The 26,715-nt window shown below is 45.0% G+C and overlaps 2 protein-coding genes across 19 annotated transcripts in view; one reads left to right on the top strand and one right to left on the bottom strand.

The window, feature by feature from the left end:
• The window catches only part of LOC105473730 (spectrin repeat containing nuclear envelope protein 2), a 377,206-nt gene extending 367,569 nt beyond the window's left edge, over positions 1-9,637 (top strand). For 8 of the 14 annotated variants that reach the window (XM_071100037.1, XM_071100034.1, XM_071100026.1 and 5 more), the window contains 8 exons: positions 1,497-1,611; positions 2,590-2,792; positions 3,604-3,804; positions 4,714-4,842; positions 6,337-6,528; positions 7,581-7,667; positions 8,166-8,215; positions 8,489-9,637. In XM_071100037.1, coding sequence (XP_070956138.1) covers positions 1,497-1,611; positions 2,590-2,792; positions 3,604-3,804; positions 4,714-4,842; positions 6,337-6,528; positions 7,581-7,667; positions 8,166-8,215; positions 8,489-8,696 — 1,185 coding nt within the window. In that variant the 3' untranslated portion in view covers positions 8,697-9,637. The remainder of the gene's footprint in view (positions 1-1,496; positions 1,612-2,589; positions 2,793-3,603; positions 3,805-4,713; positions 4,843-6,336; positions 6,529-7,580; positions 7,668-8,165; positions 8,216-8,488) is intronic. The other 6 variants (XM_071100031.1, XM_071100035.1, XM_071100029.1 and 3 more) reach the window with 4 other exon arrangements.
• Positions 9,638-10,207: 570 nt separating this feature from the next.
• The window catches only part of LOC105473690 (estrogen receptor 2), an 83,534-nt gene continuing 67,026 nt past the window's right edge, over positions 10,208-26,715 (bottom strand). For 4 of the 5 annotated variants that reach the window (XM_071100041.1, XM_071100042.1, XM_071100043.1 and 1 more), the window contains 2 exons: positions 18,422-18,602; positions 15,383-16,776 (listed from right to left, as the gene is read on the bottom strand). In XM_071100041.1, the coding sequence (XP_070956142.1) occupies positions 16,590-16,776; positions 18,422-18,602 (368 nt within the window). In that variant the 3' untranslated portion in view covers positions 15,383-16,589. Of the gene's footprint in view, positions 10,790-15,382; positions 16,777-18,421; positions 18,603-26,715 lie in introns of those variants that run through there. The other variant, XM_011727615.3, reaches the window with a different exon arrangement.

Here is a 26,715-nt window from a genome sequence, read left to right as displayed (position 1 = left end):
GCTAATTTTTGTATTTTTAGTAGAGATGGAATTTCACCATGTTGGCCAGGCTGGTCTCGAACTCGTGACCTCAAGTGATCCACCTGCCTCAGCCTCCCAAAGTGCTGGGATTACAGGCATGGGCCAGTGCATCCGGCCTTCAAGCCTTTGTTATGTTAACCTTTTGACCATACATCCTATTCCAAAAAATCATAACTTCATATTCAGATTTGATGGTGTGCTGCAGTGGACACGGATTTGATTCCTAGCCCCGCCAATCCATTGCCATTGTACCTGAGACACTTTGCCTTGCCTCTGAAAGCCTTTCTCAACGGAGGCTAAAGCTATTTCACCTAATTGTTGTTAAGATTATTGTGTGTAAAGGTAAAACAAAGGTCCTCAGAAGTAATGGTCATGATTATTACTCCTGAATTGGTTTATTGTTTATAGCAGTGGCTGTTTCTTCTTATTTACATTTTCCTCAGCTGACTTGAGTTCTTGGCATGCTTTGGCTAGACAGCTCCTGGGAGGGGCAGCCTAGGGCAGCAGCGAGAGAAATTAAGGAGAGAATATTGTTACATCATTGGAGAAGACTCTGCCTTTGCATGGTCAAATCCAAGTCAGTTGATAATGGGCTGTTTGTGTCCAATTCAGAAACACTTCCTCTTGCTTAACAAGCAGGTGTCATTTCTAAAAAGAATAATAAGACGGGGGAAGGACCGCAGTCCCTGACCTCTGCTTTACATCCGTGGTTCATGTGGCTTGGCTCTCCCTTCCTGTGATTACGCCTGTTCCTCACCTGGCCGGTTTCGAAAGCTCAACCCTTTTGTTGTGTCTGAAGCCAGATGTATCATCACAAATCTGAAGGTTTTTTTAATTATTTTCATTCTGCACAAATAGGCCATACAGACACAATCCAAAGAAAGCAGGGCTTTTCTAAAAAGAGATGCATTTATTTTTGGAGAGGCTCGAGATAACAGCCCAATCGGCTGTGTGGTAACAGAAAAGTCAGTATGTGTAGTGAAAGATAAACACTCGGTAACGAATGCCCCTGGGAGGCAGATTCGTCCTGTGTGCATTTCTGATTCTCAGTGATGATGATGCCAGCCACCTCTACAGAGTGACAGGGATAACTAAAATTCTGTAAAACACTGTGAAAATGTAAAAGTGCTAACACAGTAACAGTCTGGTAAGCTCAACACATTGTTCTCATTTGTTTCGCATGGTTCATTTGAGGGGTGATTGGAAGCATGCCAATTAAAACAGGCCATTTTCTTCCCATCACTGACATCTCATCTGCTTCCCTCTCCCTGGGCCTTAGCTGAGGCTTTATTTCTGCCATTAGCTTTGCCAGCGTATAAATGCTACCTAGGCACTAAAGCACCACTGTATTCCTAGCAAGACACCGTCAAAGGAAAGGGGGCCCGTCTCATTTCTTCACTGTTAGTATGAATCTAGTTGTTCTTCAGATATTCTTAATATCTACAGATGGTAACTTAAAAACTGGCTCATTCTAGGGAAAGCTGCTATTACCGCCAGGCACGGATGGTGGCAAAGAAGGCCCGCGAGTCTTGAATAGCAGTCCACAGCAGGAAGACGGGAGACTGGCCGGTGTCACAGGGCAGCAGTCAGGTACTGCCTATACCTGGCAGCTGTCCAGAGAGCCAGAGTATGGTATTTAAGTCCTTGCTTAACAGAACATTCATTAGATATTAACCAACTATATGATTTGCCAAAACTGGGGGACTTACCCTACAACAGCCAATGTTATTTTTAAATCAGCGATTGGCATTTATGAACACATTCCTAGGCTGTTCAGTGTAATTTGAAAACTATTCTTTAAATACTGGTAAAATAAGCCTCCGGAGGAAGTGCAGGTTTTCACCTTCTACACTTCTATGTAAAGATCAGACGTGAGGATGATGATCAGTGTTGTCTCAAGTGTCTCTTCATTCGACCAGCCCAGTAATTTTTTTTTTTTTTTTTTTTTTGAGACGGAGTCTCGCTCTGTCACCCAGGCTGGAGTGCAGTGGCGCAATCTCGGCTCACTGCAAGCTCCGCCTCCCGGGTTCACGCCATTCTCCTGCCTCAGCCTCCCGAGTAGCTGGGACTACAGGCGCCCGCCCCTGCGCCCGGCTAATTTTTTCTATTTTTTAGTAGAGACGGGGTTTCACCATGGTCTCGATCTCCTGACCTTGTGATCTGCCCACCTCGGCCTCCCAAAGTGCTGGGATTACAGGCGTGAGCCACCACGCCCGGCCCAGCCCAGTAATTATAAAAGTAATTACTCAACTAAATCTAAAGCTGACAGCATCGACCTGGTCATTTGTGGACCAAAGGAGAAAACTGAAAAGATTCAGCATGAACTGACCTGTTGAGCGTGAAACTGTAGCACATAGACCTCCACTTCATTCCAGCCTCTGGGAGTGTAGGCCTCAGATCATGTGCTATTCCACATTCCAGGAGAAGAGAGAACTCCCAAAACCTGACCCTTCTGTCAGGGGAATCCCCTACATTTTTTTTTTTAAATCACCCTGACCCCTAATTAGCTGGAGGCAGAGAAATCTGTTGCATTGTTGCTTTTTTTAATTGGCGATTTTTTAATTCCAGGTGCCTTTGACAGATGGGCGCTGATTCAAGCACAAGAGCTTCACAATAAACTCAAAATAAAACAAAATTTGCAACAGCTGAACTCTGATATCAGCACCATCACCACTTGGCTGAAAAAAACTGAAGCAGAGCTGGAAATGTTAAAGATGGCAAAGCCTCCCTCTGATATCCAGGAAATAGAACTGAGTGTGAAGAGACTGCAGGTGAGTTAGAGGTGTGGCGGGGAAGAGTGATTCAGAGTGTGCATGTGAATGCATTGCTATGCTGGACGAACAGATCACGTGTATTAGTGGCATAGGCGCAGCTTGCAGAGGGTGTATGTAGAGGTCACTCTCTTCCATTTCAGTTCCATAGGTGGCAAGGAAGGACTAGTGGTGGAACCTTCCTTGAAAGGGCTTGGGAAAGGACCAGCTCATCTGCGGATGAATCCCATGGCCTGATCTCATTACCCTTTTATGCAGTTAGAATGTGTCACCTACATAAGTCCTGACCCCACTGGAACTAGCCCAGGGAGCTACAAAGGGACAGTTTGAGCCCTGTGCTTTAAGGGTGCCCTGAGCATTAGCCTGAGCTCCTGAGACCCAGGGCAGGGATTTTGGGGGATCCAGATACCCTCATATTTGTACTTTTATTTTGCTATGTGTGTTAATATATTAGGAATTAATATTTCTGGGATATCTAGGAGCAAATGCAGGATAACCACATATACTTTATCTGAAAGACCTTTAGTCTGGTCCAGAAACATTAACCAGTTGCAGAGCAGGGCCTGTAGAGGTCAGCAGGGTCTCCTCCCTCCAGCAGGCCTGTGCTTTGGGGCCCTGTTGGCCAAGTTCATGGACCTTAAGGCAGCTCCCTCCCCGGATACTTCCCAGCCAGTCACAGGCGAGGTCACTCTCATTTCTGCGGCCGCAGCTTGGAAGACTGTGTGGAAAATTTGTACCCTACTGAGGTTCAAAATGAGCCCCTCCTCCCTACTTTCAGAGCTCCTAACCTCATCTTTTCTCCCTGTGGTAGGAGATATTGAAAGCCTTTGACACCTACAAGGCATTAGTGGTCTCTGTCAACGAGAGCAGCAAGGAATTTCTGCAAACCGAGAGCCCCGAATCCACAGAGCTCCAAAGTAGACTCCGCCAGCTGAGCCTGCTCTGGGAAGCGGCACAGGGCGCAGTGGACAGCTGGAGAGGGGGCTTACGACAGTCGCTCATGCAGTGCCAGGTACGCTGACTCAGCACCCAGCCTCCCAGAGGCACCCAGGCCCACGTGGTGGGAGCAGCAGATATTTTTATCATGGTCAGGCTGCTTCGGTGCAGCCAAATGTGGCTTGTGTCAGGAAACATGCGCTTTACCATTTGTTTCCACAGAGGCTCACCGGCCATCTCAGAGACCCACTCCCTGTCCCAGGTCTCTTCGCTGTTGCCCAGGCCCAGAGCCACTCCTGGAGTCAGGGTTCCTGCAAGTGACCTGTGGGTTAGAGGTGCTACCCCGCAGCTCCTCGTGTCCTTTTGCCAGGGTGATTAAGAGACCTGGCCTTGAAGCAGAGGAGCAGTTATTGCTTAATAGCTATGTGACTTTGCGCAAAGCATTGAACCTCCTAGACCTCAGTGTTCTTATCTGAAGATGGGAATCATTCCGTGTCCACCTCCTAAGGTTCTTTTTTAGGAGTAAATGAGGCAGTGTGTGTAATCCTAGCCCAGCACCTGACACAGTAAATGCACAGCGGGTGTGAGCTCTGCACCACTGCCTAGCTCTGGCCGTGTCTCAGGGAACGTGAGCACACCCCAGCCTGTCCTGTTGGATTGTTTCCCTCCACCACTGGACCCCAGCAGATTGGCTGAGGAATGCGTGTGGCCTTCATCTGTAAAATCAGCTGGGCATCCTGAAGCCCCACCTTCATAGTGGCATTTTCATTTGCTACCTCCTGGCACTGTGCCAAGCGCCTGCCTTCTTTCCTCTTCCTCATTCTGGGGCCCTGGCATTTAGTTTAAAGCTGGCCCTTGTATTCACTGGGTAAGGCCAGAAAAGCAAATGACTGAGATAGATTGGAAGCAGCAAGCCATGTTCCTAGCATGCCCTCTTCCAGGACTCTAAGACATGGCAGCGCTCTGATATGTGCTGTTTTTTAAGGACTTCCACCAGTTGAGTCAAAATCTGCTGCTGTGGTTAGCGAGTGCCGAGAACCGGAGGCAGAAGGCTCATGTCACCAATCCGAAGGCCGACCCCCAGGCTCTCCTGGAGTGTCGGAGGGAACTAATGGTAAGTTTCCTCCCAGGAGCTCTGTATTGCCACCAGCCTCTGTCATCCCCAGAGAGGCCGCACACTCAGGTAGCCTCGCCTAGTATTTCAGGAACTGTGCCAGTGGTGTTTGCCTGTAATGCACGAGTTCAGCCCTAGTATTCCTCCAATGGGTGTTTACCGAGCAGCCCTTTATCGTTCTGAAGCCAAATGACTTGCAGGAATGGAGAGCCACAGTCCACAGAACTGAGGACATAGGTGCTCTCGATATCCTGAGAAACTGAAGGCCATTTGAGTGGAAGTCTTTTTCTCTTGTGAATCCTGCTCACTGGGGAGAAATATGGTGCTCATTTGCGCCACACCTGCGATGAGCTGGGTGGGTTTTCTGTATCCACTATGGAAAAATGGTTCTTCTTGGAGGAGAGTCATGTCCTCATGCATTTGTCACTAACACACCAAGATGGGATTTCTCTATTCTCACTGGTGCTCAAGGTGACATTTTCATCCATAAATCTGTATGTGGTTTAAATATTATAATCAGAGTGCTAGCCATTGTTTAAAAATATAGTTTTCCTAAAATGTTTGCAAAGCCCCAGTCTCTAGAGCAGTGGCGTCCAGTAGAACTTTCTGAAGTGATAGAGATGACCTGCATCTGCACTGTCTAGTAACCTTATGTGGCTTAAAGCACCTGAAATGTGGCTATTGTGACTGAAACTGAATTTTTAATTTTAGTTAATTTAAATAGCCACATGTAGGCTAGGCACGGTGGCTCCCAGCACTTTGGGAGCCTGAGACGGGCAGATTGCTTCAGGTCAGGAGCTCAAGACCAGCCTGGTCAGCATGGTGAAACCCTATCTCTACTAAAAATACAAAATAAAATAAAAATACAAAAAAAAAAAAAAAAAAGCTGGGCATGGTGGCAGGCGCCCGTAATCCCAGCTACTTGCGAGGCTGAGGCATGAGAATCGCTTGAACCCAGGAGGCGGAGGTTGCAGCGAGCCCAGATCGTGACACTGCACTCCAGCCTGGGTAACAGAGTGAGACTTCATCTAAAAGAAATAAATAAATGAATAGCCACATGTGTCTAGTGGCCATATTGCAAGCAAGATAACCACCCTTAACAATTAAAGCCCGTTTGCCTGGTGTGAACCTCTATGGTTATGCTGCTGTTTCTCGCGTGATTGACTTCAGAGTTTCCCTTTACTTCCTTCCGTGGTGGATGAGGGACCTGGTCTTGTCACACCACTTGCCTCACTTCTTTCCTCTAATTTCTCCAGCATCACAATTGCCTTCAGAGTGAAAAGAAATTAAAAATAGGGGCAGGGTATAATCCACTTGCTATCTAAATAGTGCTGGGCTGGAGGACACAGGCAGATACGAGCAACAGAAGGTTCTGGAGTTGAGTACTACCCATCATTGAGTCTGGAACTTTTCTGGTACTGAGAAAAACCTCCTGTGTCCACACTCGCTTCCCTTTGGACAAGTCAGTGTTTCACACACTTTTTCTGTTTTCAGCAACTGGAAAAGGAGCTGGTAGAACGTCAGCCTCAAGTGGACTTGCTGCAGGAGACTTCAAACAGCCTTCTCATTAAGGGACATGGAGAAGACTACATTGAAGCTGAAGAAAAGGTGCATGTTATTGAGAAGAAACTCAAACAGTTACGAGAGCAAGTGTCCCAAGATTTAATGTCCTTGCAGGGAACCCAGGTGAGTCTACTTGTAGCTTTTAAATGTAAAGATTACCATATTACATGCAAACAGGACAGCAGTGTTGCAGCCAATCCTCTAAGACAGAGGCCAGAAGCAAGGGCCAGGTGGTCCGAGCAGGGCCTCATGTCGTGCCCTTTTCTAGCTGTGCAGACTTAAAGAGCTATATGTGCTCTTTGAATCTGTTTTGTCATTTTTAAAAGGGGGTAGGGGGTGACAATTTTTTAAATTTTTTTTTTAAAGGAATTGACTAATTTTTGTATTTTTTGTAGAGAAGGGTTCTTGCCATGCTGCCCAGGCTGGTCTTGAACTCCTGACCTCAAGGAATCCAAAGTTCTGGCATTACAGGCATGAGCCACCGCACCTGGCCTACTTTAAAGTGGGATCCAACTCAAAACAAAGGGAATGCCCAGACTGTGGCCTCACCAGACTTAGGGCAGGTCTATTTTCTCCTAAGCAGCCTAGACTAGACTCTCTTGGTGGCCACATGATCTCATCACTGACCTGTGATGAGCTCACCATCAACTCGAACTGCTGCTGCTAAACTCAGTCTCCCCAGCTCTGTGCTATGGGTTGGTTTTTAATATGGGTTGACTTTTCCTTGTTTACATTCCTTTTTGTCTGTTGTTGTTGGGAGTGAGAGCAATAGAAGAGCCCCTTCAGGAAAGATTTAAGACTGGGCACAGTGGCTCATGCCTATAATCCCAGCACTTTGGGAGGCCAAGGCAGGTGGATCACTTAAGTCCAGGAGTTTGAGACCAGCCTGGGCAACATGGTGAAACCCCATCTCTGCAAAGAAAATACAAAACCAGTTGCGGTGGTGCATGCCTATAATTCCAGCTACTCAGGAGGCTGAGGTAGAAGGATTGAGTTTGGGAGGTCAAAGCTGCAGTGACCTGTGATTGTGCCAGTGCACTCCAGCCTGGGTGACACAGTGAAACTGTCTAAAACAAACAAAAAAGTTTGATTTAAGCTGGGGGAGGGTGAGCTGTATCATGAAGAATCTGCGTGAAACACATTTCTGTACTCAACCTTTGGGGTCTTAATTTCAGAACCCAACCCCACCCCTGCCCAGCTTCGATGAGGTAGACTCAGGGGACCAGCTTCCCATGGCATCTGTGCCAGCTCCCCGAGCAAAGGTAAGCAGCCCCTTTCCTTCTGTGAGAACCTCACTGGCTATTTTTAAAAGTCACTGAGTTGAGGGACACTTTGGATTCCAAGAGCCCATTAGCCATTTCAGGACAGCACAGGTCTCTGCTGACCCATAGAGAGGCTTACTCCAATTTTTTTTTTTTTTAATTAAAATACTCTTTTTAAGAACTTAAAGTCTGCCTTCTAGTCACTCTTCTTTGGGAGCACCGTAGGTTGTGAACGAGAGCTCTTAGTGTTGCTAAAGGGTTTTCCTGATTTTGCCATTAAAAACAGATCAACAAACTTGACCCTGAAACTCTTGAGTAGATGAACTGAATTATTTCCTACCTCAGGTGACATTTAATCTCAATTGTATTACTCTAGTCTCCAAAGTTTGGCTATAACACAACATAAAGGTGGTATATAATTTAAGGGAGGATTTTTTTGTTTTATCATTGATAGGACTAAACTGTCTTCAACTTACTAACTGGAGTTTCTTTACCCAGCAGTTGAGAGCAGCGAGAACTACAGAAGGCGAGGAGGAGACAGAGAGCAGGTAACAGGGCTTTACCGTGACAGCAGTCCTTTCCCCTGCTCCACACTCCCACTGCCTCAGTCTTGCCAATGCCACTATCAAGGTCCTTGCAAAAATCTGGTTTTGTTTTGTCTGGAAAGGGCTGGTCTTCTCCTCTGAAACTGAACCCCAACCGTTGGCCCCATTTAAATCTCAGGTCTTGGATTTCTTACTTACATAAGCGGGGGGTCAGGTACTAGAGTGGGTCGTGCCTGTGGAGCCTCCCAATTGGCTCTCAACCTCCTCTGTTGGCAGGGTCCCCGGCAGCACACGGCCGCAGCGCTCCTTCCTCTCGAGGGTGATCCGGGCAGCCCTGCCCCTGCAGCTGCTGCTCCTGCTGCTGCTGCTCCTGGCCTGCCTTCTGCCCTCCTCCGAAGAAGACTACAGCTGCACTCAGGCAAACAACTTTGCCCGGTCTTTTTACCCCATGCTGAGGTACACCAACGGGCCACCCCCGACATAAAGGACGTAGTTGGCCACAGGCCACACCACCTGCCTGATTGCTAAGGGTGCCCAGCACGTGGCCCCAGACCAATCTGAGTGACTTAGTGTTGGCAAGGTCCGGGGACCTATGCAGACACCTTCTTCTGGGCTTGCCCGGCACGCTCTCTGAAAGCCCAGGGCAGCTTTCAAATCGTGTTCCTCCCCAGGGGCAGGGAACCTGTGCGGCAGTTGCCCCGGGTATTTTGGCAAAACTAGTTGATTGGTTTAGGGATCTCTGGAAATGTCAATTTCCTGAAGAGCCAAGCACTTTGTGAATTCTGGTTTATTTGTAAAACAGCATTATTATAATGTAGGTATGGTCAATGAGCAGTGGTGTCCCTCACGTGTATTATAGAAGCAAGCGAGCACATTCCACCCTAGAAATGGTTCAGAAACTCGTAGGCACCCTTAGCTGATGGAAACAATCACATTTAATATGTTTAGAATCAGTTTTACTCCAATCAGCTGGCAATTTTGAGCTACCAGTTATACACCAAAATGTTCTGTTCAGTACCTAGCTCTGCTCTTTTATATTGCTTTAAATTTTTTAAGAAATTATATTGCATGGATGTGGTTATTTGTGCATATTTTTTAACAATGCCCAATCTGTATGAATAATGTAAACTTCGATTTTTTTAAAAAATCAGATTTTAGCTGGAGCTTTTGACTAATGTACAGTAAATGCCAAACTACCGACTTGATAGAGATGTTTTTGTAAGTTAAATTTTCTAAGACTTTTTCACATCCAAAGTGATGCTTTGGGTTTTAACCGTTTGGCCACGGCAGGGGTTCGGGTTGAGGGGGTGGGGGTTGGTACGGAAACTTGAAGCTGTTTGTGATATGTACAACTCAGATGTTTCTCATTAAAAAACAAAATTAGCCAGACTTCTGTTGTACTGAATTCTATAACAAAGCAGTTCAAAGGTATGCTTAATCTTCCAAAGAACAAAAATTATTTTTAAAATACTGGGGAGGGCCTTTTATTCTAAACTAGTAAGTCTTATTTAACTTTTACAGAATTAACTTTTAGCTCTGGACCCTTGTGTATGTGTAAATTCTCAGTGTGTGACCTTCAGATGCTGTAGGGAATGGCAAAGGCAACATGGCATGAGAGGTGGACACGAAGGGAGGGATCTTATACCCAGTTTTGTTTTTTTTGGTTTTTTTTGTTGTTTTTTTTGACAGAGTTTCACTCTGTCACCCAGGCTGGAGTGCAATGGCCCAATCTTGGCTCACTGCAACCTTCACCTCCCAGGTTCAAGCCATTCTCATGCCTCAGCCTCCTGAGTAGCTGGGATTACAAGCACACCCCACCATGCCTGGCTAATTTTTGTATTTTTAATAGAGACGGGGTTTTGCCATGTTGGCCAGGCTGGTTTCAAACTCCTGACCTCAAGTGATCTGCCCACCTTAGCCTCCCAAAATGTGAGCCACCGTGCTTGGATTCCCAGCCTGCTCCATGGTAAATTAACAGGCAAAGCCCCTTGTTGTCCATTTAAGTCCAGTAACATTTTACTTTCTACCTAAACAAAGAGGATAGGCATCAGCATTTCCCCTTTCTTGATTGGAAGATACTGAACACAGTTCCTAGTTCCTAACCTGCATCTGTTGGCAGACACAGCTGACCACACAATCCCAGTCCCCTCCTCCCCTTCTCTGCAAAGCACAAACCTCAGGGGAAAGCAGTGAAGCTCATCAGTAGCTGAAGCCTCAACTTTCCACATTGGTGCCCCTCATGAGTGAGACATCCGCAAGGCCTGGGCAGTTAGGGAGACCATCTGAAGAGAATCTGTCTTCACTTTACCTTCAGTGTTTAAAGTTACCAAATTGTTGGATTGATACAGAAAGGAAGGTGGTTTTTAGCCACATAACTTCAAAGTAGTTTAACTCTTTAAAATTATTTTCATGGATTACAATGATCCCAGAGGGAAACTGAAGTGAAAATGTTACCCAAGATTTTTCTTTAGGCCACCGAGTTGATTAGAAGGTCACAGATCCATCCGTTGCTTCAGGCAAAAGAGTATCTCGTCTTCCATTCCAAATGAGGTGAGTGAGTGAGAGGCCTTTTCTGCCCTTAAGTAGAGATGTGGGACAAGTCAAAGTTGCAGTGAAAGGAAGTGTGGTCTGCATTTCAAAGCCTAATACTGTGCATATCAATTTTCGTCTCTTCCTCAGGATGAAGGCCTTTAATCTGGTTTGCCCCCCCCCCATCTCCAGGGAGGCCACTGTAGCTTCTTTGACTCAGAGCTCAGTGTATTCCCAAAACTCTTTTATGGGGTAGTCTGGGTTTTATATCGTCTGCAAATCTTTCATTGCCCACATGCAAGGGACATTTTCATATGACTCTTGGCACTAAGATAACTTCAAATGAATGAATTGCTTTTCTCCCCATCTCTAAAGGATATAATTCTAATCAAACTCAGATAGAATGATTACAGAAAATCTATCCAAATAATTGATGCACTAGATACCAGGACTTGTGTGGGCCCCATTTTACTTGTGTACACGGGACCTGTGGTCATAAATCAATCACAGGTGTGAGATGAGCTGACTAAACATGAGATTGTTCTTTTTAAGAAGCCATACATTAAAACAGAGCTTCTTCACTCTTCTGAAATCGTACTCAACCATTTGTGTTCAGATGCCCTTTCCCAGGAAAACTAGCCCTGGTTTTCATCAAATTCTCAAAGGACTCTCTAACCCCAAAATACTAGAATTCAGAATAGAATGTAGACACTACTTAGCCTAATTACTGTAAGTTCTCACACTCAGCCCCCAACAAATACATTTTTAAAGCCAAAATAATGAAACACTTTATTTATATCATGTTAAACTCTCTGCGACAGTGCCACAGACATTAAAGGGACACAGTAAGGAAAACACTCCCTGGGGGAAGGGAAAGCAGGTCTCACAATCTGCTTTCACATAGCAGCAAACATTCATTTCTACAAGGCCCAAATGTAAAGCCTGCAAATGAAATCAACAAATTAGTGTAATGGTACAAAGCATTCGTCTGAGAAAATGGCAAATGATAGCCAACCAACAGGCTCTGAGGTACACACTGATAAAAGGCATAGGACCCACAGTTAAGGCATTGAGACACCCAACAGAGGAAACAACGGCAAAAACATCCATTGTACAGTCAATGGGAACTGTTCGCAGCTGGCATCGCCACTCCTTATGTGCTTCCCATAGAGGAAACCCACTACCAGTTACCAGTGGCTGGTCCTACAAGTGAATAGGATCCCTGGAATTAAAAAAAAAAAAAGAAAGGCCGGGCGCGGTGGCTCACACCTGTAATCCCAGCACTTTGGAAGGCCGAGGCGGGCAGATCACAAGGTCAGGAGATCAAGACCACGGTGAAACCCCGTCTCTACTAAAAAAAATACAAAAAATTAGCCAGGCGTGGTGGCGGGCGCCTATAGTCACAGCTACTCAGGAGGCTGAGGCAGGAGAATGGCATAAACCCGGGAGGCGGAGCTTGCAGTGAGCTGAGATCGTGCCACTGCACTCCAGCCTGGGGGACAGAGCAAAACTCCGTCTCAAAAAAAAAAAATCCTTGACCCAAAGCAACAGAAATGGCACTACAGTCACACATCACAGACAATGAGCATCTTAAGAGCCGCCACTGGAGCCAAAATTCCAGCAAGTTTGAGAGCTATAAAAGAAGTGGCACGTGTTTTCACACTATGATACTATAGTATATCACACCACAGGGAAGCATCAGTGCCTAAAAGGTGTGAGTTTTACACGAGTACACTTCCAAGGAACATGTTCCATGTGTTTGGGGAAAGCAGTCACAGATCGCAGTACCCACTAGCTCATGAACCTGGGATGGGACGATGGGAATAATAGAATGCATCTTATTTTTCCATCTGTCATTGCTGTTCTGTAAAGGTTCATGCAGACCCACCTAAGCTGAGGAGACGAGATCTAAAGGTACAGCAGAAGACAACCCTAAGTTTACCACCCCTCCATTCTGCTGCGACTCAGCTCACAAAGCAGATTCTCACAGAAGCAAGTCCGGGGGCAGGAGCAGTACTGGCCCGCTGGGCAAGCAGAAGACTTGCGTGCCAGTCCAAGCTTTGCCATGGGTAGTTTTACAACCTCGAATAGGTGAATTTGCCCCCGTGGGCTTTAATTTACACAGATATGAAAGGTGGAGTTAAACTTTTATGTGAGAGGTTTACAAACTTACTGTGTCTGTAGGGGTGTTCTGGACATTGTGGTGGGAGGTAAGGGGTGTTACAAGAGGGCCCCATTTAAATCACAGCAGCCACGCATGTCATGTTGCACCTGACAGACAGATTCTGCAGTTTTAAAATATTTGTCTTTAGATTTTTAAACTGGTTGAAGTGCATGGTCACTGTCAGCACTGGACTTGGACTGCCTGCATTCAGCTCTTATCACCTCCCCATGTGACCTTGAGCGAGTTTGCTTAGACCCTGTCTAGTTCCACAACCAGAAAATCAGGACAATAGCAGTTATTATAATAAGGATTAAATATGAATATCTGAGGCATTGAGAACTGTGTCTGGCACAAATATTATCTTTAGGTACTAAATAATGTGTTTTCATCTTTTTAAAAGGTTTTCAGCAACTGAAAAAAAATGTGGCGGGGCTGGGCACAGTAGCTCACGCCTGTAAGCTCAGCACTTTGGGAGGCCTTGGCAGGCAGATCACTGGAGCCCAGGAGTTCAGGACCAGCCTGGGGAGCATAGTAAAACCCCATCTCTACAAATACTAAAAGAATTAGCCAGGCGTGGTGTTGTGCACCTGTAGTCCCGGTTACTCGGCAAGGGCGGGAATGGGGTGGGATGGGGCGCTGAGTGGGAGGATCGCTTGAGCCCAGGAGGTCAAGGCTGCAGTGAGCCATGATGGCGCCACTGCACTGCACTCTAGCCTAGGCAACAGGAGTCAGACCCTGTCTCAAAAAAAAATAATAATAATAAACAGTGTCAAATCTTATTAAATGAAGATACTTTGTTTCAAAATAGGCCTATAAACAGAAGGTTCACTTTGAATTTGTAAAGTCCCTTAGTAGATGTCATAAGAACCAAACCCTGTTTTCACATGCTAGAAAATTCTAGAATTGCTTCAACTCCACTTACATGTATAAATATATATGGATATATAATGTGGCTCTGCCAAGTATTGGTAACTGATGTTTCTTCCTTACTGAAATCTAAAATAGTTGCCCTTCCAGCTGAGTTAGCAGGGGAAGTGTTCCAGATCAAGACTCGCACTGCACAGCTCCCATCGATTTTGCACTGTTTTATTTTTAATGCAGTTAAGAGTCCTCAGATTTGTTACTAGGCTGACAGCTTTGTCTCATGTTCCCACCTTAATTTTTTTAGAAAAATCCCTTCAAGACTATTTTAGGGTCAAATCTTTTGTAGTCAGTCGTGGTGGGCAGTGACTATGAGACAGGCCTGACAGGGGTGCTGTGAGAACAGAGGGAGATTTGGTGAGAATAGCTCAGCTGGAAACTCACTGTGCGGCGCTCCTGATACTGCCCACTCGAGGCTCTAAAGGGATTGCCATTGGCAGTTCGCTCCCAGGAGTAGAAGTGAACACATCTGTCTTAAGATCTACTCTCCAAAAAAAAAATTATTTATATATATATATATATATATATATATATATATATATATATATATATATATTCCACGTTTTTTTTTTTTTTTTTTTTGAGACAGGGTCTTCTCTGTCACCCAGGCTGGAGTACGATGGTATGATCTCGGCTCACTACAGCCTTGATCCCCCCAGGTTCAGGTGATCCTCCCACCTCAGCCTCCCAGGTAGCTGGAACTACAGGCCTGCACCACCACACCTGGCTAATTTTTGTATTTTTCGTAGGACAGGGTTTCTCCATGTTGCCCAGTCTGGAGTCAAACTCCTGGGCTCAAGTGGTTCACCCGCCTCAACCTCCCAAAGTGCTGGGATTACAGGCGTGAGCCACCGCATCTGGCCTTGTTTTGGTTTTTTATGTTTTTGTTACCTGGTAATCTCTTTTAAAAATACATTTAATAGAATTTCACTGGCACATAATGAGTTGTTGAAGGCTGCCTTCTTTGCCTCTTACTTCCTACTCTCCAGCTTCCAAACCCCTCTATTGGGAGTGGGGCATTCTAGGCTGATCAGGAGGAAAGAAGCTGACACTAACACTGGTTCCCTGGTTCCTATGAAACCAAGCTTATCCTGCCTGTACTAAATCTTACTAAGGCTGTAACACTGAGTCACTAAGAATAACTTCAAACTGCCTCAGAACGCAGACATCAGTGTGTTCTCTAGGTACTTGTCCAAGCGTTTCTGAAACAGCTAAGCTCAACTTTTAGTAAAATTGCACCAATATCAAAATTACAGATTATTCAAAGTCTTACTAGCAAAAACCAGTCTTGGTAACACTGAATGTAATCTTCCTAATGACTTAGTAAATACAGGATGTGCTAGCCAAAGTGAACATATTTTTAAAAAATATATATTTAATATCACATCACAAGGTAATTGTTTAAAACATTACTGCAATAATGAAACATGATTATTTAATTGCTCACTTTCAAAGTATGCTGTTACTCATTTTGCACATTCACTGTGTTTTTGACATTTCAGAGGTGACCTTCTTCATATCCTGTTTATGGTTCCACTTGAAATAAGAATACTTTTACTGTTTTTCACCCAGCCCACCATATAAATTTTCCAATAAGAAAATATTTTTAAAAGCGCTCTCAAGTGTAAAAGAATTTTTTCTTGCTATAAATAATTATCCCTAAATATTTCTGTTTAAGGAGAGTTCACAAACTGGGTCTTGTTCAAGGGGTGTACTCATCAAGGCTATACAGTGTGGCCCCAGAACTGACACGCTGGGGTGCATAGCTACTCATCCACCCATAAAACAGCACGCCATGCACATCCACAGCCCAAAGTGTCCCTGACTACTTGGGGTAGCTGATGTGGCAGTTGTGGCTGCTACTTATGAGGTTGTACAAGATGGAAACTGCATCCACAGTGCCCCAGGGAAACACTGTGGCTGTCACCCACACCCACAGGAGAGAACCCCATTCCTGCAAACACGGCCTTTCTCCAGCACCCATCCTGGCCCAATGGGACAACAGGTTTAAGGAAGGGCAGTTCCAGGAGCAGGGAGATTTGTATCTCCCACAGTTCTCCATGAAAATGATCACATGTTCATATACACATACCCCAAATTATTGGCAGGCTCTGTGAATGCAAATCAAGAGGGACAAATCTGTGCAGCTGGCAGCAAGGTCAGGGAGAGAACATGACTCACATCCCAGCTTGACTACAGTCCCTCTGGCCTTTGACAGAATAAGCATCATGATATGATCAGTCCCCACAGGCCTGGGAGGTAAGTACGCAGATGTCACGGGGGTTTTCAATCTTACAATCAAGTGGTCCAGAAAAAAGCATACAAAGGTCAACTCTCAAAGGGAAGGGTAGTGTGTACTGCAAAAGAAGGGTTAGCCCACTTCCTGTAAGCAGGTCACTTCCTCTCCCCTCTGATTCACGGCCCTTCCAAGTCAGATTTCCACCATTCATTCCAAAACCTTTAAGATGTTTCACAAAGGGAAGGAAGGAAGATGGAAAGTAAGAATACCACATTGAGATCCTATGAGGCCATTCAGTGTGGAAACGCTGCATTCAAATGTGCCCTCCGCTAACAAGGAAAACTATGGCTTCCTCCCCCTGACTCCTGGGAGTTGGGGAGGGCGAGGGAAGGACGGTACAAGACCAAGCCTGCCATCACCAAATGATGGACCACACAGCAGAAAGATGAAGCCCAGGCTCCCGACACACGAGTTCACGCTTCAGCCTGTGACCTCTGTGGGCCCGTTCACCTCAGGGCCAGGCGTCACTGAGATTGTGGGTTCTGGGAGCCCTCTTTGTTTTTACTGTCCTCTGCCGGGCTGCACGCGGACCCCGTGATGGAGGACTTGCACCCGCGAAGCACGTGGGCATTCAGCATCTCCAGCAGCAGGTCATACACTGGGACCACGTTTTTGCACTTCATGCTGAGCAGATGTTCCATGCCCTTGTTACTATGGGGACAAAAAGGTGCTGAGATTCCCTCCTCCAAGGCAGCCACAGGAACACCAAAGACTTCCCCAGCTCCCTGCTCAGAGTCAGTCTACCCCACCCCTAACTCCACTTTTCCCCCAGCCCATTTATCCATGGCTCATGCATCCAGCTCCCCCTGATAATTTAGGCTCAAGGGCAAGGACATTGTCAGCCTCTGTGTCCCACCACACACCCATGATGGCCTGGCACATAGGACAATAGATTCTCATTATTTGCAGTAATCATGTTCTATAAAATCATTGTGAACACTGACTCCTCACTCCTAGGGGAAATACAGGGTTAGGTTCCTGCAAGCCTCTGGCCACATCTTCATCAGCTGATCAATACAAAACCTTGTTTTATGTGTGTTTCCTTCTAAAGATGCCTTATGTAATCAATACTATTGACTCATTAACATTGAACTCATGGCCAACAGCACTATAACTCACACCTGAGCAAAGCTTAACACATACTTTCTCCATAAGGCACATCACAGCTTTTTCACACCAAGGAACACTAGACAGCTCTTCAGCCCCACACCAGGGGGCCATTTTCAACAATGAAGTCACTCACCAAAGGCTCAAAAATGTAAAACCATGGCACTAAGTAGACCAAGTAAAGGACACTTGTTGACAGTAGGAGAGCAGCTGCTTGTTCCGTCTCAGCTGGGACTGTGCATGAAGGGCAACTCAAAGTTTTTGCCACTCTGTTCATGACCTCAAAAACACCACGAATATTGATTTTGGGGTTACAAAGAAATTTTAGCAAGCAGATAAATTTACATCGAAGGAATCTACAAACAGGATCTGTTCTGCAAATGACTGTATGCTGAGTAATCATTAAAGGGGAAAGGCAGAGGTCTTCATCTCCTCTCACTTAAGATTCTTGAGGTGTATATTGTCCTTCTGCGTAGCCTTTAGACTTGCCTCCTCAGTGACCAATTAATTACCTTCTATCCTCCCCTCCCCTCCTCCAGCTCCAGGGCAAGGCTACCCTCATCGTGGGTGACACCAAGCACTGAGCATCATTGTACCAACAGTAGCCACCACTACACACCCTCTTCATCAGCACGCACAATTACATTTCCTGATGAGAAACATGCCCTACCCACAACCCTTCTTTCCTAAATCTGCTGGGCCCACCACTTCTCTTAAGTCTTATCCTTAATTTCCTGATGCCATCGAAAGAACAACTCTTAGGGAAGCATTTGTGCACTTCTCCATATCACCAGCTCGAGGGGCCATCTAGGAGAGCGGGTCTTAGCCTCTCCACAAAAAATGACCTCAGGGCCTCAGCCCTGGGTGGTATAAAGAAGAGTGGCAGTTCATGTTAGGGGAGGAACTGTCCCTTTTAGGAGTCCATAAACAGGCTATAAACCCCAGCAACTGAAAAACCGATGAACCACCAGTGGCTGCCATGCAGATCTTGTAAGATACCACATGACATTCCTTCCGTGTCCACTCTGTACCCATCTTTGGCTACAGGTGTGTGAATTGACAAATCCCCCGTTCACTTTCAGGCATCATTTTCCTTAACCTGCAGACACTTTTCCCAAATCACTTCACCCTCCGTTGAGCACATAATCCCACCCCACGCCCGAGCGGAGCAGCTCCTGAGAGCACGTACCTCGCATGCCTGACGTGGGACAGGAGCATCAGGAGGTTAGCCAGGCGCATGGATTGCTGCTGGGAGGAGATGCCGCTCTTGGCGATCACCCAGACCAAAGCGTCGGTCACGGCGTTCAGCAAGTGGGCCAGCTTCCGGCTGCTGTCAACATCCTGGGTCGCTGTGACCAGAGGGTACATATCTGGACAAAGAATAAAAGCCACAAGTCATTGCTCTGAGCAAAGGAGCGGAAGTCATATGCTCAGCTGTTCTGTGTGCCTGCTCCGAGGTAATCTGGGTGCTTTGACAGCTGCATGTGTGGCAAGACCTTATAAGCATGGTCTTACCTCCCCAGGGGCTCTTCCCTGACAGCCAGTCCCATCACAGAGCTAGAAGAGAAGCCTGGCCTAATGCAGACAGACTAAATTGCCACTTGAAGTGCCCACCAGACCCATAATTCTGGCCTTGCCATGGCAAGTGTATCTAGTCTCCTGAAACCATTCCATGGTGTTTCTCATCTGCAGCAACAGACACAGAGATGGTCAGAAGGCGAGATTAATTCTACTTTTACCCCATGGAGGGCTCCCCATCTAAAGGGAGTTTAATAAAGGAATGGCCAATATGATGAAGCCTCCTCTGCCACCTCCTTGTGTGTACCACATGCCTCGGACAGCCATGGCAGGGCCCCTGCTGCCACCTCTACATTCTCACTTGAGTGGCACCTGGCTGGGGCAGGAAGACCACTGATTTGGAGTCAGATGGACCTACTTCCTAGCCACCATCTGGAGCTCTCTGAGCCTCAGTTCCTCACTGAGCAATGCATGCAGGAACACATCTGCTTAGGTCCCCACAACCATGCCCTGGGTAGGCTGCCTCCCCCATCCTGCCCTGCCCTGTGTTTAACTCCCCTCCAACTCTAGGGCTGAGACACTGTGGCATCCCAGTGGCAGCAAAGTAACAGCTCAGGTAAATCTCCTCCCCGCCCCCCGCCCCGGACCCCTGACTCCTTGATTCCCTTTAATAATTAGCTTCTCTTCCAGGCTTTCCATTTCAAAGCAAGAATAAATATGTGAAATCAACCAGGGAGCTGCTGAGTCTTGGCTATCATGAAACTGAAGATGGCTGGTGCTCCAGCATCCACAGAATTTGTTTTGGTAGTTTTTGTTCTCTATTTTTATTGGCATTTTCAGTTCAATTAAGCCAGCTCAATTCAACTAATTTCAACTCAGTTAAGGCAACGGATGTACTGAAGCACAATTATGTAAGTGTAGTGCTTTGCCACATCCCTAGGGACCTCCATAATGTCTGATGATGCAGATTTAAAATATTCATCTTTTCAATAGCCCTGAAGCCGCTTCTCCGACCCTCCTGCTCACTTTGTTCTCCACACTGGTTCTTCCAGAGTCCCCCCACATCCTCAGACCTCCCACTGTCACCCCAGAGATGACTTGCCCTCCCACTTCAGAGGAAACAAGACCCTACCCTTGACCCCGTGTGTCCCCTTCTGAGTGGCCAAAATGCAGATCTGCTCATGGGGCTTCCTTTAATGGCTTCCCAGCTAATAGGATCAAGTCCAAACCATCTGGTGCAGCTATCAGGGGTACCAGGGCCCTCCCTGCTCCTCTCATCTGCAGTTCCCACCACACCTCGCCTTGAGTTCCCCTCAAGGTGACGCTCTGAACATGCTCAACTTGCTGCTTGGAAACTCTCCTTCCTCTTTCTCTACCCTGATTCTCTTGCTCATTTATACCCATTCCTCCTGTGGATTCCAACATGGTCATGAAATTCCTTCTGGAAGCTTCCCCCAACCTCCCTACCATCCCACCCTAAGTCTGGTCTGAGGTGTCCCCTGATGCTCTGACAGTGCCCTGTTTATCCCCAGCAAAGGCTCCACATTGCCCCACATGCTGGATGTCTGCTTGTCCCCACACACACTCCACAGCCACCCTTCTGCCCTCAGCAAGACTGGACATGAGTGCTTTGAGGGCACAGACCATTTTTGTTTTGTTTTGTTTGTTTGTTTTTGAGACAGAGTCTCGCTTTGGAGTGCAGTGGTGGGATCTCGGTTGACTGCAACCTTCGCCTCCCAGTTTCAAGCAATTCTCCTGCCTCAGCTTCCCTAGTAGCTGGGATTACAGGTGCACGCCACCATGGCCCGGCAAATTTTTTGTATTTTTAGTAGAGATGGGGTTTCACCATGCTGGCCAGGCTGGTCTCAAACTCCTGACCTCATGATCCACCCGCCTCGGCCTCCCAAAGTGCTGGGATTACAAGCGTGAGCCACTGTGCCCGGCCAGACCCTTATTTTTTTGACCAAACTCACCATCATATTTGAAATGGTAAATATGCATGCTAATGTATGTGTTAGGTACACACAGAAAATTATCAAAAGTACAGAGAAAATTATTTCAAGCTTACTTAGCTGCATAAACAAGTGCTTCCTTTTAACTACCCTGTAGTCTGTTCAGCTGCATGACATGTGCTCCATGGACTTCCATTGCCATTAAGAAATACTGTGTCTGGGAATTCCAAAAGGAGCCAAAATTGTGTGCCTGTACATGTCTCAGTTCAAAGTGACAAAGATTGAAAATATAAAAACAAATCCTCAGATTATACACAAATGTTCATAGCAGCATAACTCAGCCTAAAAGTGGAATGTACACTAACTAATGAATGGCTCAACAAAATGTGCTCTATCCAGACAGTGGAATAGTATTCAGCTACGAAAAGGAACAAGGTACTGGTACAGATGAACCTCGAAAACATCAGGCTAAGCAAAAGAAGCGAGACACAAAGGACCACATGTTGTATGATTCTATTTATAATAAAATGTCTACAATAGGCAAATCCATAGAGTCAGAAAAGCAGACTAGTGATTGCTTAGGGGTGTGGGTGGGATAGGGAGTGGAAAATGATGGCTAATAAGCATGGGGTTTCTTTTCAGGTGATAAAATTGATGTTCTAAAATTGATGGTGGCGATGGTTGCACCACTTACCGTGAATAAACTAAAAACATTGAACTGTATACTTAATATGGAGAAATTATATGGTAGATGAATTATATCACAATAAAGCTGTTACTAAAAATAGTAATGATAATAATAAAAGAACGCCTCAGAACCAAAATTACAATAACACAAATTCCCTGGGCTGTGTGCGACCAAGGTTCCCCTCAGAGAATATGTATGTGTCATTGTGTTACTTCACAAACCACAGTCATTGCCAAGGTCAGACCCTGGGCCTTCTGCAGGCTGTAGGGGCAGCACAGCTCTACGTGGGGCCCAGAGTCCATCAGCCACAGCGGTCTGGGGAGGTGAGGCACTGCAGTTTTGGAAAGGCATATGCTAAATCCATTTTACATATGGCAGGGGAAGGGGGGAACAGTGTATATACAAAAAGACCGACCTATTTAAAATTATCCTGGGGACTCCTGTTCTCACTGAGCACATAGAAAAGAAATACCCTCCCGGAAAGGAACTGTGCTGAAGAATACCCATGCTGATGCCTGGTTCTCCAGTCAGCAGTGCCGTGCCTGCACCTCAGGCATCCGTGCTCCCGCCCTTGCTCCTCAAACGCATTTCTACAGAGTACTTGCTAAGTAGCAGGCCCTGGGCAGGGTGGGGCAAAGGACAGGATCCAAAGCCCTGCCTAGTCAGACACAGAAAACAACAAAAATGTAGCACCCTCTCCACCCCCGAAAAGTAAAAACATCAGGATTCACTGTAGAACAAAATTAAATTACTTTTCATGAAACTGAAGAAGTATAGTTTAAAAAAAAAAAAAAAAAAAAAGACAAGATCTTGGCACCATGCCCCACACATACCACAGAAAGTGAAATAAAATCAAGGACACAATCTCCTCTCCCCTTTATCAGCTGGGAACAGCTGTGTGCTCCTCTCACCGGCCCACCTGATGACATTCTGAACAGCACAGTGGTGGGGGACAGCCACCCCTCCTTCAAGGTTTGCCACGTCTGATTTGTTCAAAGGATGAAAACCTAAGCTTTCCTTGACTGAAGGCAAATAAATGAGAAAAATCGAATGTGTTAATAAAAGTCCCAGAATACTGACCAAAGGAAAGAAGTCCTGGCTTTGGGGAGCTGTATGCAGCGTTTGCTTGTTTGCTTTGAGGAAAGGAACCTCTGGCCGTGACCCACACCCTCTATCACCACCTCCTGCCCCCAGCACATGAGGGAAGACGGGACTCAAAAGTTGCCATGGTGTGAGGCCGGCAGGCTGCTGTTCAACTGTGCTTTGCCCCAGCGTTCTTGGTCAACAGAAAAGGAGCCCCCCATCTTTCCTCATCAGCATCCCTCTGTGTCTTTGTCTTCTCCACCCACGCACTTCATGGGAACTCTCCCTATAAACTCAGAGGGAACCAAGGTTTAAGCCAGTGTCTCTTAATAACTTTCTTAATGTAAAATAGGATTTCCTGGCTTAACCCCTCTATTTCTTTCATTTAATGAAGTTTCATCCTTCGTAAATCTTAAAACTGTTTAAATAGACTTGTTTCGAATTTAAAATATTTTAAAGACTATGGGATAATTGATGTAATTAATTACACTCTAATTCCTAAATTCCACACCCCCTCTAATTCTATCCAAGGGAGGGTTTATCTAGTCCTCAGGCCCCTGGGTGGCAAGATGGCCAGTCTATCTGTTGGGTGTTGGGTAGGCTATTAACTATGACACTTGCATAACACCTTAGAGTTTATAAAAACACTCTAACAAGCATTGTAACAGGTTGTTAAATGCAACATTTTCTGTTGTCTCTTAGTCTCAAGAGCCATATCAAAGGCTAAGTATGGTACAGGAATTCCAAGTACCACATATCCTATATATGCATAGTGGAAGAGGACTGGCTGAGAGAGTTAGAATGTTGTGGTCCTTTCCCTTCCCTCCCCAGGAGAGAAATATGTGCCTCTCCACTTAAGCCCATGAAGGATCAGACCTTTGATTAACTATTTGAGTGTATATCCCATTCTAGACCAAAAGCATTGTATATAAATCATTTTGACATCCTTAGTATTTAGAAATCGTTGATATACAGACCAGAAACTGAGCTGAAATTTAGTTAGATGACAGTTCATTTCCATTCCATATTATAGCCATTGTTAGTAGATATGCATAACCCAGAAATGGGCAGCTTGTAATATGACTACTGACTACCCCCGACCTGGCCAGCTAGCGTGCTGTACCACTGCAGATGTGATTGGGTGACATAATCCTAACTTGAGCACGTCACATACACAGGAAAACAGGAAACCAAACTATGCAGGAGACCATTTTCAGATGGCTCAGTGCTTATCTAGCATGGCAAGGCCATCTGGCAGCAAACAAATGCAGCACTTGGAAACTTCTGTCCTAACATGGGATAGAGAAGTTCGCAGCCTTTTGACTTAAGAGACCTACCCCATTTCTCCTCTTCTGACCCTTATCCTCCAGGGCCTCCACCCTGTGCTTTATTTGGTTCCCTGCCTGGTGGTATCTCTTTTCCATTTAGCCTACAAACTTTGCTCTCAATTTTTGTTTTGTTTTCATTACATTGTTTACAGATTCATTGAGGTATACCTGATATGCAATAACCTGCACATATTTTGTGTGTACGATTTGATGTGCTTTGACATACGTATACACAGTGGAACCATCAGCACAACCAAGATAATGAACACACTCATCTGTAATTTTTTGACTTTATGATGGTACAAGAGTGATATGCATTCAGTAGAAACTGTACTTCCAGTAGCCATATAACCATTGTGTTTTTTCATTTTCAGTACAATAACTTTCAGTATTCCACAAATTACATGAAATATTCATTACTTTATTATAAAATAGGCTTTATATTCGATGATTTTGCCCAACTGCAGGGTAATGTAAGTATTCTGAACACATTTAAGATAGGCTAGGCTAAACTATGATGTTCAGTATGTTAAGTATATTTTTGACTAGCAACATTTTCAACTTAAGATGGTTTTTTGGGAAATAACCCCATTATAAATTGAGGACCATATGTAGTTGTATAGATTATTTCTGGACTCTCTGTTCCATTGATCTATTTGTTTCTCTTGACATCGATACCACATTATCTTTGAAATCAGGTAGTGTAAGGCCTCCAAGTTTGTTCTTTTTCAAAGTTGTTTTGACTATTCTAGGTCCCTTGCATTTTCATATGATTTTAAGAATCAGCTTATCAATTTCTACCAAAAAGCCTCCTGGGATTTTTATCAGTTCGAATCTATAGATCATTTTGGGGGAGCACTGAAAACAATACTGAATCTTATGATCCATTAACATCTCTATTTGCTCAGGATTTCTTTAATTTCCTTCAGCTATATCTTGCAGTGTTTAGCGTGCAGGTTTCACATCTCTTGCAAGTTGAGTCCCAAAATTTCATGATGTTTGATGCTACTGTAAATGGTATTGGTTTTTTATTTCAATTTCCAGTTGTTCACTGCTGCCACACAGAAATACAATTGATTTATATATATTGCCCTTACACCTTACAAACTTGCTAAATTCACTTTTTTTAGACTCCTTAGGACTTTCTACATAGATTATCATGTTTTTTAAATAAAGAGTTTCACTTCTACCTTTCCAATCTTGATGGCTTTTACCTCTTTTCTTGCCTTATTGCACTGGGTAGAACTTACAGTAAAATGTTGAATAGAATTAGGGACAGTGGACATACTTGCCTTGTTCCTGATTGTGATTAAGTATAATATTAACTGTAGGTTTTTCATAGATGCCCTTTAATGGGTTGAGGAAGTTTCCTTCTATTTCTTGTTTGTTCAGTGTTTTTAGCAGGAACGGATGTTGGATTTTGTCAAATGCTGTCTGCATCTATTAAGATAATCATGGCTGGGCACAGTGGCTCACACCTGTAATCCCAGCACTTTGGGAGGCCGAGGCAGGTGAATCACCTAAGGTCAGGAGTTCGAGACCAGCCTGGCCAACATGGTGAAACCTCATCTCTACTAAAAATACAAAAATTAGCTGGGCATGGTGGCGGGCACCTATAATCCCAGCTACTCAGGAGGCTGAGGCAGGAGAACTGATTGAACCCAGGAGGCAGAAGTTGCCGTGAGCCCCAAGATCACGCCAATGCACTCCAGCCTGGGCGACAGAGGGAGGACTCTGTCTCAAAAAAAAAAAAAAAAAAAAAAGATAATCATGTGGTTTTTCATTATTATTCTGTCAATATGGTGAATTTTGATTGATTTTCAAATGTTAAAGAAAACTTGTATTCCCGAAAATTCTGCTTGTTCATGATGTGCTATCCTTTTAATATAGTATTGGATTCTAATTACCAAAAAAAAATTTTAGAGAACTTTTGCATATACATGCATGCTGGAAATTGGTCTGTTGTCTTTTCTTCCAATGTGTTAATCTGAGTGTTCTATCAGAGTAATGCTGGTCTCACAGAATGAGTTGGAAAACATTCCATGCTCTTCAATTTTCTGTAAGAGTATGTGTAAACTTGGTGTATTAGCCCATTTTCACACTGCTGATAGACATACCCAAGACTGGGCAATATACAAAAGAAAGAGGTTTATTAGACTTACAGTTCCACATGGCTGGGGAAGCCTCTCAATCATGGCAGAAGGTGAAAGGCAAGTCTCATGTGGCAGCAGACAAGAAGAGGGCTTGTGCAGGGAAACTCCCATTGTTATATAACTATCAAATCTTGTGAGACTTATTCACTATCATGAGAATAGTAAAGACCCACCCCCATGATTCAGCCATCTCCCACCGGGTCCCTCCCACAACATGTGGGGATTATGGGCACTACAAGATGAGATCTGGGTGGGGACACAGAGCCAAACCATACCACTTGGTATTATTCATTCCTCAAATGCATGGTAGAATTCTCCCAGAATTCCAGATGGTGGTGGGGCCACCAGTTGGTGGAGAAGTCAGAACACACACATTTATAGGTTAAGTTTGCCATCTTATATGGGCACAGTTTGTGGCACCCCAGAACAATTACAGTAGTAACATCAAAAATCACTGATTACAGATCACCGTAATAGATATAATGAAAAAGTTAGAAATATTGCAAGTGTTATCAAAATTTGACACAGACATAAAGTGAGCACATGCTGTTGGAAAAAATGGTACCAACAGCCTTGTTAAATGCAGGGTTGCCACAAACCTTCGGAAAACATGCAGTATCTGTGATGCACAATAAAGCAACATGCAATGAAATGGGATGTGTTTCTATTCTTGAGCTTTGTGCTGGGATGCAGTTAAATCACTTAGCAATTGTTTGATCCTCCAGGCTTGTTTTTAAGTTTTGCTTGGTAGGATCATAATG

The sequence above is a fragment of the Macaca nemestrina genome, chromosome 7 (genome assembly GCF_043159975.1).
Source record: "Macaca nemestrina isolate mMacNem1 chromosome 7, mMacNem.hap1, whole genome shotgun sequence".
NCBI classification, from domain to species: Eukaryota; Metazoa; Chordata; class Mammalia; order Primates; family Cercopithecidae; genus Macaca; species Macaca nemestrina.
Note: the sequence above shows the minus strand (reverse complement) of the source record. Positions and strands in the feature narration are given on the sequence as shown.